At 36.2% G+C, this 11,574-nt stretch overlaps 1 protein-coding gene across 2 annotated transcripts; it reads left to right on the top strand.

Moving 5' to 3' along the window:
* Positions 1 to 3,272: 3,272 nt before the first annotated feature.
* LOC149069313 (sulfotransferase 2A6-like) lies at positions 3,273 to 7,651 on the top strand. Of its 2 annotated transcripts, none has more exons than XM_089249583.1 (2): positions 3,273 to 3,317; positions 6,184 to 7,651. In XM_089249583.1, the coding sequence occupies exon 2, from the start codon at positions 6,205 to 6,207 to the stop codon at positions 7,057 to 7,059; it is 855 nt and encodes a 284-aa protein (XP_089105709.1). In that variant the 5' UTR covers positions 3,273 to 3,317; positions 6,184 to 6,204; the 3' UTR covers positions 7,060 to 7,651. The 2 variants fall into 2 exon arrangements, with proteins under 2 accessions (XP_089105709.1, XP_089105710.1); XM_089249584.1 differs by having other exon boundaries at positions 6,189 to 7,619.
* The last annotated feature ends 3,923 nt before the right edge of the window (positions 7,652 to 11,574 follow it).

Below are 11,574 nucleotides of genomic sequence, written 5' to 3'. Positions count from 1 at the left end.
TTGTCATAGCTAACCATGATAATTGGGGTTATCTATGGCAAATTATAAATGGCCATAATTATCACAAAAAATACACCAACGTGGTGATGACACCGAATAATAGGGATCGCTATATAGGGTCCGGCTAAAGTCCAGCGAAAGCCCGAATTTTTGACATTGGTCGGGTCAACTGGGCTGGCCACTTAGCGAAGTGGCCAACTTCGGGCTTTGGCAGTAACATATGCATTAATGAGATCATAGAGGAAAAAAAAAGCATTAATCGTGTGTCTTCTCATTGAAGCTCACGGATCCATTGATAATCGTTCCCAGGAAACCTAGTTAAGGACCCCTTTATTTGCTCCCAGTGACTACCAGTAACTTACCAGTAGTAAAATATAGGATCTTGAGTTGATTAAAGAAAAGGCGGAGGCTGAGAAGGAACAAAAAGAAAGAGCATTTTTCTCTGGGAAGGAGATCCTTCTTAAAACTCGGTCCAAAGTTCCTAAAGTTTATTATGTTTACCCCTTCATGTACAGGCGTTTGGCAACAAATTCGGACCAGCTACAGTTGGAGTACCAGAAATGAATCGCCAAAAGTGGTATTATTGTTAAAATATATGAAACTAGCTGTTACCCGCTTCTTCGTTCGCTTGGACTTGGCAATCTGAAAATAGCTCGGGGATGATTCCCCTCTCTATATAACATTTGATCCCCTCATGCCCACCCCTGGGGGTTAAATTTTGAGAAATCTTGTCTTGGGGAATCTATATATTATATATATATATATATAATATAATACTGACCACAATATTTATAGCTCAGCGATGATTGCCCCGAATAACCTTTGAACCACCCTCCTATGTCCCCCTTCAGAAATCGAACTTCGAAACACTCCTCTTTAGGTGAATCTTTACGTCACGAAATAAAACCCACTGACCAAATTTCATATTTATAGCTTCAGTGGTTTCGGCTCGGTGATGCTGAATCAGTCGAGATGTGCTATTTTACAGGGTGTATGACATTTTACTGGTGCACCGTTGATCCTAGAGGCATCCTTCCAATTAGAAAAAGTATCCAAATAACGCGTAGTTTTCTGATGAACAGACAGAACATGTCATTCATGTTTCAAGGGGCTGTAAAGGTACATCCAAGTAAAAAAAATTAACTTTTTATACAGGCCCCCGTGTACCCAAAAACACAATTAGAAAGTTCTTGCCCTGACTCTCCTGTTGCCAACAAAAAAAGAATTCCACTTTTCTAAGAACATTATTCACTGAGATATTCGAATGCGGCTAAAACGTTTTATATACAAATACAAATACAAATACAACGCCACAACAGGCAAAATGCCCAACGAGGTGGCTGATAAAAAGATGCCCATAAAAATATGGTTGTCATATGTTTCAAAAATACAGCAACCCAATTAAAAATGCAATTAACACAAATTACAAACAATATATACACATGATAAAATATTATACGATGCCCATAAAGATTACTTATGGTTGTCTTATTCTAAGAATGGATAGCTTCTCGATTTACCCCAACATGTTTATCGTATTTCTTTTTAAACGTGTCAATTGTGTTACAATTTACTACCTCCGGGGGTAAGCTATTCCATTTATTAACAACCCCATTAGAGAAAAATTCCCTGCGACACCATAACCTTGCATTGTCCCTCACCAATCGATACTGGTGTCCCCTTGTAAAAAATTTACCCGTATTTAATGCCGTTTTTTCTCAACTTTCCTCCGTTTTTCGAATTTGAATGTCTCAATGAATAATGTACTTGGAAACGATTTATTTTTATTTTTGGTTCACAACAGGAAAGAAGGGCAACAACTTTCTAACTGGGTTTTCGGGCACGCGGGGACTGTATGAAAGGTTAATCTTTCCATTTTAATAACTATACAACGCCCCCTCCAACGTGCGTGGCATATCTGAGCAGTACATGTTATTTGGATCCTTTCTCCTAATTGGAAGTATGCCTCTATATCAACAGTTCGCCAGTAAAATACCATACGCCCTGTTACCTATGCACCCTGTGTATAGATGAACTAAAAAAAAGATGATAGGAGCAGGTCACATATATCTATTCTTATCCCCCCTCTCCCAGGCAAGCCCGAAGTTGGCCACTTCGCGAAGTTTCCAGCCCAGTTGACCCAGTCAATGTCATAAATTCGATCTTTCTCCGCCCACTCCCCCCCCCCCATATACCGGTCTCTATATATCCCTATGATTTGGGGTCAGTAATACGTTAACATATACAGTAATACGTATTATATGTTTAGCTTAGTTTTTTTTTTTTACTCATCAAACAGTAGGGGGGGGGGAAGAGAGAAAAAAATATAATGCTCTCATAAAGAGGGTAAAAAATCGATTCCCGTTCATAGACGCAATATTACGTCTTTGTTCCTAAAGGGGTTAACGTATGAGCTAACGTTTTCGGTGACCTGAGCTGCAATCCTGACTTTTATTGGGTTTTGAGCCATGGGCTTTGTAAATTAATGAAAGTCATAAATAATTCCAGAGGGAAAAACGGTTCGGAATCAGTGAAAAGTAATGCCACAACTTTGATGAAATTAGAGATTAATAAAAGAGAGAAGCAACCGAAAATAGAGGTATAATTCCTGAAATAATGTAAAGAGTTTATGAAATAATTGGTCATAAAATTAAAGCAATTAAAATTCAATAATTTTGGTGCTCCTTGCTCAGGTCCCCTGTTGGCCCACCCGTTAAGACACCACTGACTGATTTCAAAAAGCCTCGAAAACCAAACATATTTTGTTACCCTGCTGCATTCATTATATGCATAGTTTCTACTATGGCCCCCAGTCTTTCCCAATGCTGCACCGAAGGAGATATCACCCACTTTTTCTAATAGAAACATCTTGTTGGTCGATGTTCTCAAGAACTGTTAACCGTATCAGACAAAGAGATTTTAGCTGTTGGAGACCAGCGATATATCAATGAATTGTAGAGGGTCTGTCACACACACACACACAACAGGAGTCCGATATATTACATGAATAAAACCTCCAAGACGCACCACTCAAAGCTAATACAATGTGTGGGTTGATTGTATTGTCTTCCTTTTCGGTACAATCAATAAACAAATAGCGTTAAGGTTTCGATATGTTTAAAAGAGATAATTCAGTATAAACGAGCGCTACATTTCCCCCCCCCCACCCTCTCCGTTTCATTATTCATTATCTAATCATCACTGCCATTGTTTTGAATAATCAATGTGTATATATACGTCGGGTATGGTTTCCTTAAAAATTCATTTATCGACGAATCCAAAACAAAAATTCGTTTCCGATTCACTGTCGTTAACTGGTAAGTTATTGACACTTATGCTAATATTGATTACGATAAGCGAATGATATTTTATATATTAATGCCAAATATTTATGTAAAGCATCATTTTTAGAGGAAAATGATTCGTCATTAATGAATATTATGTATCATATGCGTACTTTGTTTATAAAATATTGATTTTTCTATATAATTCATATTTATTATTCATTACTCTATTTAAATACAGTGGAAACCCCTCTTAACGGACACCCTCAGATGCGGTCACCCCTCTTTTACGGCAAAATAATAATTTCACCTTGTGTAATAAAAGTATGTATTTCAAACCCCTTATTACGAACGTAGTATGTAGTTTTAAGTAACAGGTCTGATAACGAATTTCAATGAATTTAGGCGAATTTTATAAAGCTTTGAATGATTTAAACCAATTTGAATAAATTTGAATGCATTTGACTGAATTGAATGAATTCAACGAAGCTTTAAATGATTTCAATGAAACTTTGAACTATTTTAATGGAGCTTACAGCTAATTCAAAGATCATTGGAACGAAGCTCTAAATGAATTGCACTCATCTTAAAATAGTAGGAAAAAATTCTGAATGTGAAATAGTCGGACATAAATTTAAATAAAGCTGCATATGAATTTGAATGAAAGCTTGAATGGATTAAATAAAAAGCTCTTTGAATAAATTTGAATGAAGGTCTGAATTTTCAGAAAGTCTTTTAATTAGTTAACTGTTAAATTTCGCAGAAAAACGTTTACGAGGTGCACGCGTGATTAAAAAGTAGAAGTAAAACTTATATAGAGAAAATCTCAATAAATGCTTAAATAAATCAAATGAGCTTTGAATGAATTTGGATGTACTATAGAATTTCGGCAAGACGCCTAAAGCTTATAGAATGAGTTGAATGAAGCCTTAAACAAACTGAATGTGAAGTTTCAAATAAACTGAATGAAGCTTTAAATAAATTGAACTTGAATGAAACCTTGACTAAATTGAACGGAGCTCCAAACAAACTGGAATTGAATGAAGCTTTGAATAAATTAAATGAAGCTTTGAATAAATTGAATGGGGCTTTGAATAAATTGAATGAGGCTTTGAATAAATTGAATGAGGCTTTGAATAAATTGAATGAAGATTTGAATTCATTAGAATAAGAATTTGAATCCATTAGAATAAGAATTTGAATCCATTAGAATAAGAATTTGAATCCATTAGAATGAAGATTTGAATCCATTAGAATGAAGATTTGAATCCATTAGAATGAAGATTTGAATCCATTAGAATGAAGATTTGAATCCATTAGAATGAAGATTTGAATCCATTAGAATGAAGATTTGAATCCATTAGAATGAAGATTATTAGGTTTTTGAATGTATTATTAGGTTTTTAAATTCATTAGAGTTAAGCTTTGGATCCATTAGAATTTAGCCTTGAATCCACTAGAATTTAGCCTTGAATCCACTAGAATTAAGCTTTGAATCCACTAGAATTAAGCTTTGAATCCACTAGAATTAAGCTTTGAATCCACTAGAATTAAGCTTTGCATGTATTAGAGTTACTCTTTGTACCCATTAGAATTAAGCCTTGAATATATTAGAGTTAGGCTTTGAATGTATATTAGAGTTAGGCTTTGAATGTATAAGAGTTAGGCTTTGAATGTATAAGAGTTAGGCTTTGAATGTATAAGAGTTAGGCTTTGAATGTATAAGAGTTAGGCTTTGAATGTATAAGAGTTAGGCTTTGAATGTATAAGAGTTAGGCTTTGAATGTATAAGAGTTAGGCTTTGAATGCATTTTTAGTGAGAGGGAAGCTTTCAATAAATATGAAAGGTCTTAGATTTTTCAGTGGGAATTAAAGCTATGAATAAAGATTTGAATGGAATATAAAAAAAAAAAATCACTTCGAATATGATAAATTTTCGACGAATGTGTAGACTAGTAGGATTTAAAATTTAGAATGAACTATTTGAACAATTTTGATGAAGCTTCGAGTGAATTTAAATGAAACTTCGAATGAGTTTGAATGGATAAAAGAAAAACTAGTGAATAAAGTAAAGTTTGATGCAGTTTTGGTTTTTCAATCAGGCCTTCCACGGGTTTTAATAAATGATTCAATAAATCGAATAAATTTGAACCCAGATTTAATATTTAGGTGAGACTTGAAGCTTGGAATGGGAATTGGGGCCCATTGAAATTTCGGAAGGGCTTTGAATGAATTAGAGGACCCAGCTTTGAAATTTCAGTAGCGTTTGAAACTTTGAACCAATTTGGACGCGGCTTTCGAATTTCGGTAGGGCTTGAAGCTTTGAATGAATTAAAACTCCACTTTGAAATTTCGGTAGGGCTTTGAATAAATTAGGACCAGCTTCAAAATTTCGGTAGGGTTTGAAACTTTGAACCAATTTGGACATGGCTTTCGAATTTCGGTAGGGCTGGAAGCTTTGAATGAATTAAAACTCCACTTGAAATTTCGGTATGGTTTGAAACTTTGAACCAATGGACCTTTGGACCCTGCTTTTGAATTTCGGTAGGGATTGAAGCTTTGAATGAACTAAGACTTCCACGTTCTTTGAATAAATTATGACCCAGATTTGAAATTTCGGTAGGGTTTTGAAAGAATGGAATACAGCTTTTTAAATTTCGATAGGGCTTGAAGCTTTGAATGAATGGATTAAATCATTGATGAACTGAATGAAGTTTTGAATGAATTTGAACGAGCTTTTTAAATTTTCCCTAGGCACGCACAGATTCTTGTATTTTTCAGTATTTCTCAAAAATATAAAATGAGTTCAAAGTTGCTGATCTTTAAAACCGGTTATAACTGTTTCACGTCTGCGGTAGATCATTTTGAGTCATGAGTATATGTTTTCCATTTCTCTCAGTACAGATAAAGAACTGACGAGATGGGCATCGGAGAAATGAGATACGTAAAAGGATATCCAGTTCCAGCGAATCCGATCTACAGGGAGGATAAAACGGAGGTGGCTATGGATTATAGAGCCAAGGACGGTGACGTCGTCCTAGTAGCGTTTCCTAAAACGGGATCCACTTGGCTTCAGGCTATCATTTGGATGATACTCAACGGCACCAAACCTTCCCGGGACATCACGAACATACCTCGCATCGAGAGAGAAGGACCGGAAGTCGTGGACGCGATGGCCGGGCCTCGCTTCTACAAGCACCACCTGCCGTTCAGTCACATCAAACTGAACGACAAGGCGAAGTATCTGTACATTTTCAGGAACCCGGAAGACACTTTTGCGTCTTTCTATCATTTCAGCGTCGAGATGAGCAACAAGCAGATCGACCTGGGAAAGTTCTTCGAACGGTTCCTCTCCGGCGACGTTCCCTTCGGCGATTACCTTGAGCACGTGCTTTCGGCTCACTCGCTGAGGAACGAGAACTGCGTCCACCTGGTGTCGTACGAAGAAATGAAGAAAGACATCCGTTCGGGAATAATCGAAATCGCGACTTTCCTCGGCGGGGAATACGTGTCGGGACTGTTGGCGGACGGCGAAGCGAAGCTCAGAGTTATTCAGGAGTGCACAAGCTTCGATTACATGAAGCAAAACTGCAAGTACATCAAGCCCATGCCAGGCGGGATGAAGAAAGAGATAAATTTCTATCGGAAGGGTGTCACAGGCGATGGCAGGAGGACACTGTCAGCAGAACACATTCAGAGAATTCAGAATGCCGTTTCGAAAAAAATGACCGGAACTGAGTTCGTCAAGTTGTGGAACTTGCAATCTGCTTCGTGATCCCCGATTGAGCTTGGTCCCAATTACTTCAGGTCTAGAACTACAGTACACGCCGGTTAATGAGATCACATCGGCACTCGGGGTTTCTAATAACAATAACTGATTGATGACTACGAGATCAAAACCCCGGACTGGTGAACATGATTCGCCATACGGAGTTCTCCGAACTGTTTTATTTCTTACCATTAACATTTCGTGAGCAGAAATTTAATGCCCTTGGGGTTTACATGCTTGTATGAAATTAAAACATACATTTGATTGATAACTATATCCGAAAAAATATCCTGGTACTAAGTACGATGACCATACGTCCTGTTTGATCGAACGGGACAGCTCCGTTTTTCTTTCGCACACAACTAGTTTCAAAATGTTAAATCGTACCATTTTCTTTTCAATTATTCTAAAACAAGATTGTTTTTAACTTAAAGCTGAAATCCTTGTTGTTTTTCAGAAATTGTGAGGATTTAGTATGAATTTTAGTCCTTTGGGAGATCAGACTCTTGTATTATAGGGTGTGTGTAGTTTATGAAATGTGTTATATGTCTTTGTATTGTATTTATATATGTATGAAAATGACAATTAAAGCTTAATTAACAAAACTGTCTAATATGCATAACATATATTACGATACTCTTTTATAATGTGCAGCTTTTATAATGTTAATAGATTCCCCTTGTGAAAATCTTCCTGTCAGGGGAATTATGAATGTTGTCAGTTGACCACGAACTGAAAAAAAGGGACTTTTTTTTTCCACTTTGCATATGCCTTCACTATAAGAAAGAAATTCCAAATGTGAGAGGCGCTACACGTTACATGGATTATAGCGGCTATTACACGACCCGATTAGGAAGGACATTGTGGACTGAGTACGAAAATTTTTGTCGACAGGGGAGCCTTCTGACCTCCTACATAGGTTCATAACGATAATTTATAGGGGGAAAATGAGTGTGGTTTAATCTTAGCTTCACACACAAAATATACAGAGATAAAAGAAAAACTTTTGACAAAAAGTCCTTATAGCTATAAACGAATTATTTCCTATGCTACAATATTGATCCGGTCCGTACTTTACGAAGGTAATAACAAAACCCGAATAATAACATTACCCGGGATAACGAACTCCAAGAGACCGGAGAAATCACTTCGTTATAAAAGAATCCTAGGTTTTTTTGGATTATCCCTATGTAAACTTACATGGGGAGATTAGAAAAGTGTTCGCTAAAACGGCATTCGACTGTAGTTTTATGTTGGACGAGGAGGTTGAAGTGTGACTCTTTTTCGTCCTAAACGAGTTAAGACATAATTTCTATCAAGTACAATAAGTTCAAATAAAACTGATATTACACCGGGGTGCATAGGTAACAGGGCGCGTAGCATTTTACTAGCGAACCGTTGATCCTGCAGGCATACTTCCAATTGGAATAAAGTATCCAAATAACGTGTAGTTATGCCATATATGTTACTAGGAGTTTTGTATAGTTATAAAAATAAAAACGTTAACTTTCTATACGGTCACCCTGTGCTCAAAACCCACAATTACAAAGTTATTGCCCTGTCTCACATGATGCCAACAAAAAAAAATCCCGAGTGTAATATTCACCGAGATATTCTAAAGACGGAGAAAACAGCATTATATAAACGTGGATAAATCGTTTTACCCGCATTTAATGATGTTTTTTCTCCAACTTTCCTCCGTTTTTCGAATGTCTCAGTGAATATTGCTCTTGGAAACGTGGAATGTTTTTTTTTAGTTGGCATCAAGAGAGACAGGGCAACAATTTTTCGAATTAGGCTTTGGATACACGAGGACTGTATAAAAAGTTATTTATTTTTTTGATAATGATTCGACCCCTTGCAACATGAAGGACATATCTGAGTACTGTACGTTATTTGTAAACTTTTTCTAACTGGAAGCCCGCCTCGAGGATCAAGGGTTCGCCAATAAAATGCCATACACCTTGTTACCTATGCACCTTGTATATGGTAATAATTACTTAAGAGAAATGACGCCGTTGGTTTCCAATAGCTTTAAAATGTGTTCGATTATTTATTTGTTCGTGTTTTGAGAGAGAGAGTCTTTTTGAGACATACATAATTGGAACATATAAAGGGTGTCCTATAAATTCGTAAATAATTTAGCGATTCATAAAAATTGAAGAAATTAGTTTTTTCAAGGAGGTTTACGAAAAATTATTTTTACGAACGGGGATTCTTTTTAGACGCAGAAAAAAAGTTCAAATTTTTGTCGATAGAGGGTGCTGCATGAAAGCAAATCACTGGAAATATGCAATTCATAGTCCTAAAAAATGCAGCGCGTACGTTTAACAGCTCATTTCTGTATTTTTCATTATTGGTGCTCACATAAGATTTACATTGTGACGTTGGCGTTATCTGAATAAAGCACTATTAGTGAAGTTGTTTATTTCAACCAAGAATCGCCTTCTGGAGTTTTACGAGCGTTTTGGACACAAAATTAGGCTGACCATATTTCCTCGAGAGAAATACTGGAAATTGGGATTCCAAATACGGGACATCGTCAAGAACGACGACAAAAGTGAACAATGTTGCTAAATATTGCTGAAATTACTCAAAAAAAAACGCAATGGCGGGAAACGAAGCATTACTGAAAATTGCAGTGAATTCCACGAAATAAAACGTTCATCAAGGCAAATGCGGGGGATTGATGTTGTTATTTGTAGTTGCAATTATCATAATATAAGTTAGTTCAAAAATATTTTCAATCTTGTATTTTTATTCTTTATTAAAGTCAAAGTAGGCGTAATGTGAAAAACGGGAAAAACCGGGACACTTTTGTCAAAAAGTCGGGACGGGTAGAAAAAGAAAGAAAATCGGGACTGTTCCGGGAAATACGATTGAAGAAAGGTTCAGGTCCAATGAGGCCTTTTTGGATCACGTGATATTTCCCTTTTTTTTGAGGGATACAAGGTAACCAATATGGCAACTTCCTGTGCGATTCATGAAAGAAACAAATTTAAATTAAAGAAACAGAAATGAATCGTTTTTTTCTTCTTTTTAATGGGAGCTAAAAATTTCGAATTTTTTTTTAAGTTCAAGTTATCGATTTGCCTGTTTTTGCTTCAAAAAATGCGTGATTAAAGCTGAGGAATTTCTTCAATGTAATTTATATGGGCCATAATTAATTTCGAAACATCCTAAACTATATGGATTGATGTAATTGGATAATATAGGACAATACTGAGACATTAATTCTCATTTTCCCGCTTGAGAAGATATAAATAAAAAGTTGAAATCAATGTTATTGCATGGATATCCACCTCAAAAGTGGGTCTGGCTCATTATTTTATATTTCATTTTCTGGGCTTTGTATCTCTAAGCGAACTCAATATTTCGAAAATCAAAATAACAATTCAATTTTTTAAATTATTGGTGTGGCGGAAAACCCCACTGAATTTCCGCATTTCTACGCTAAAATCGGCAATTTTAACATTGATCTCTATGGGGATCATCTAGTGTTTGCCCCTCAAAGTGATGCTGATGATGATTATGACGTCTATTCGAAAAGCCTCATTATTAGGGTGACCATACGTCCCGTATTTCCCGGGACAGTCCCGGTATTTTCTGTATTTTTGGTCGTCCCGACTTTTTCGCAAAAGTGTCCCGGTTTTTCCCGTATTTTACACGACGCTTACTTGAATTTTTATTCTTTATTGAAGTCAAAGATTGAAATTATTTTTCAACTAATAAACTATATTATGATAATTATAACTATAAATGAGAATATTTATCTCCCACATTTGTCTCGGTGAACGTTTTTTTCGTGAAATTCATTTTAATCCACTGCAATTTGCAGTAACGTTTCATTTCCCGCCATTGTGATTTTACCGTAATTTTAACAATATTTGGCAACTTTGCTCGGTTTTGGCGTCATTTTTGGCGATAATTGGCGATGTCCCGTATTTTCCCGTATTTGGAATCTCAATGTCCCGTATTTCTCTCGAGGAAATGTGGTCAGCCTACTCATTATAAGACGTCTTCATACAGGAGGAAGGTATTAAGGAGTTCTACCTCATTACTCTTGCCGGGCTGACATGCAGCGTCCCCTATCGACGAAAACTTGAACTAAATCCTTTACGTGTACCAAAAAAAAAAAAAAATCCTCCTTCGTGAGAATAACTTTTTCGCATACCTAGGGTGACCATACATCCCGTATTTCCCGGGACAGTCCCGGTATTTTCTGTTTTTTTGGCTGTCCCGACTTTTTGGCAAAAGTGTCCCGGTTTTTCCCGTATTTTGCACGAAGCCTACTTGAATTTTTATTCTCTATTGAAGTCAAAGATTGAAATTATTTTTCAACTTATAAACTATATTATGATAATCACAACTATAAATGAGAATATTAATCCCCCACATTTGTCTTAGTGAAATTTTATTTTCGTGGAATTCATTTTAATCCACTGCAATTATCAGTAATGCTGCATTTTCCGCCATTGTGATTTTTCCGTTATTTCAACAATATTTGGCGACTTTGTTCGG

The sequence above is a fragment of the Pholcus phalangioides genome, unplaced genomic scaffold (assembly GCF_987345545.1).
Source record: "Pholcus phalangioides strain wild (caught in Gottingen) unplaced genomic scaffold, Ppha-v1.0 ptg000022l_1, whole genome shotgun sequence".
Lineage (NCBI taxonomy): Eukaryota > Metazoa > Arthropoda > Arachnida > Araneae > Pholcidae > Pholcus > Pholcus phalangioides.
Note: the sequence above shows the minus strand (reverse complement) of the source record. Positions and strands in the feature narration are given on the sequence as shown.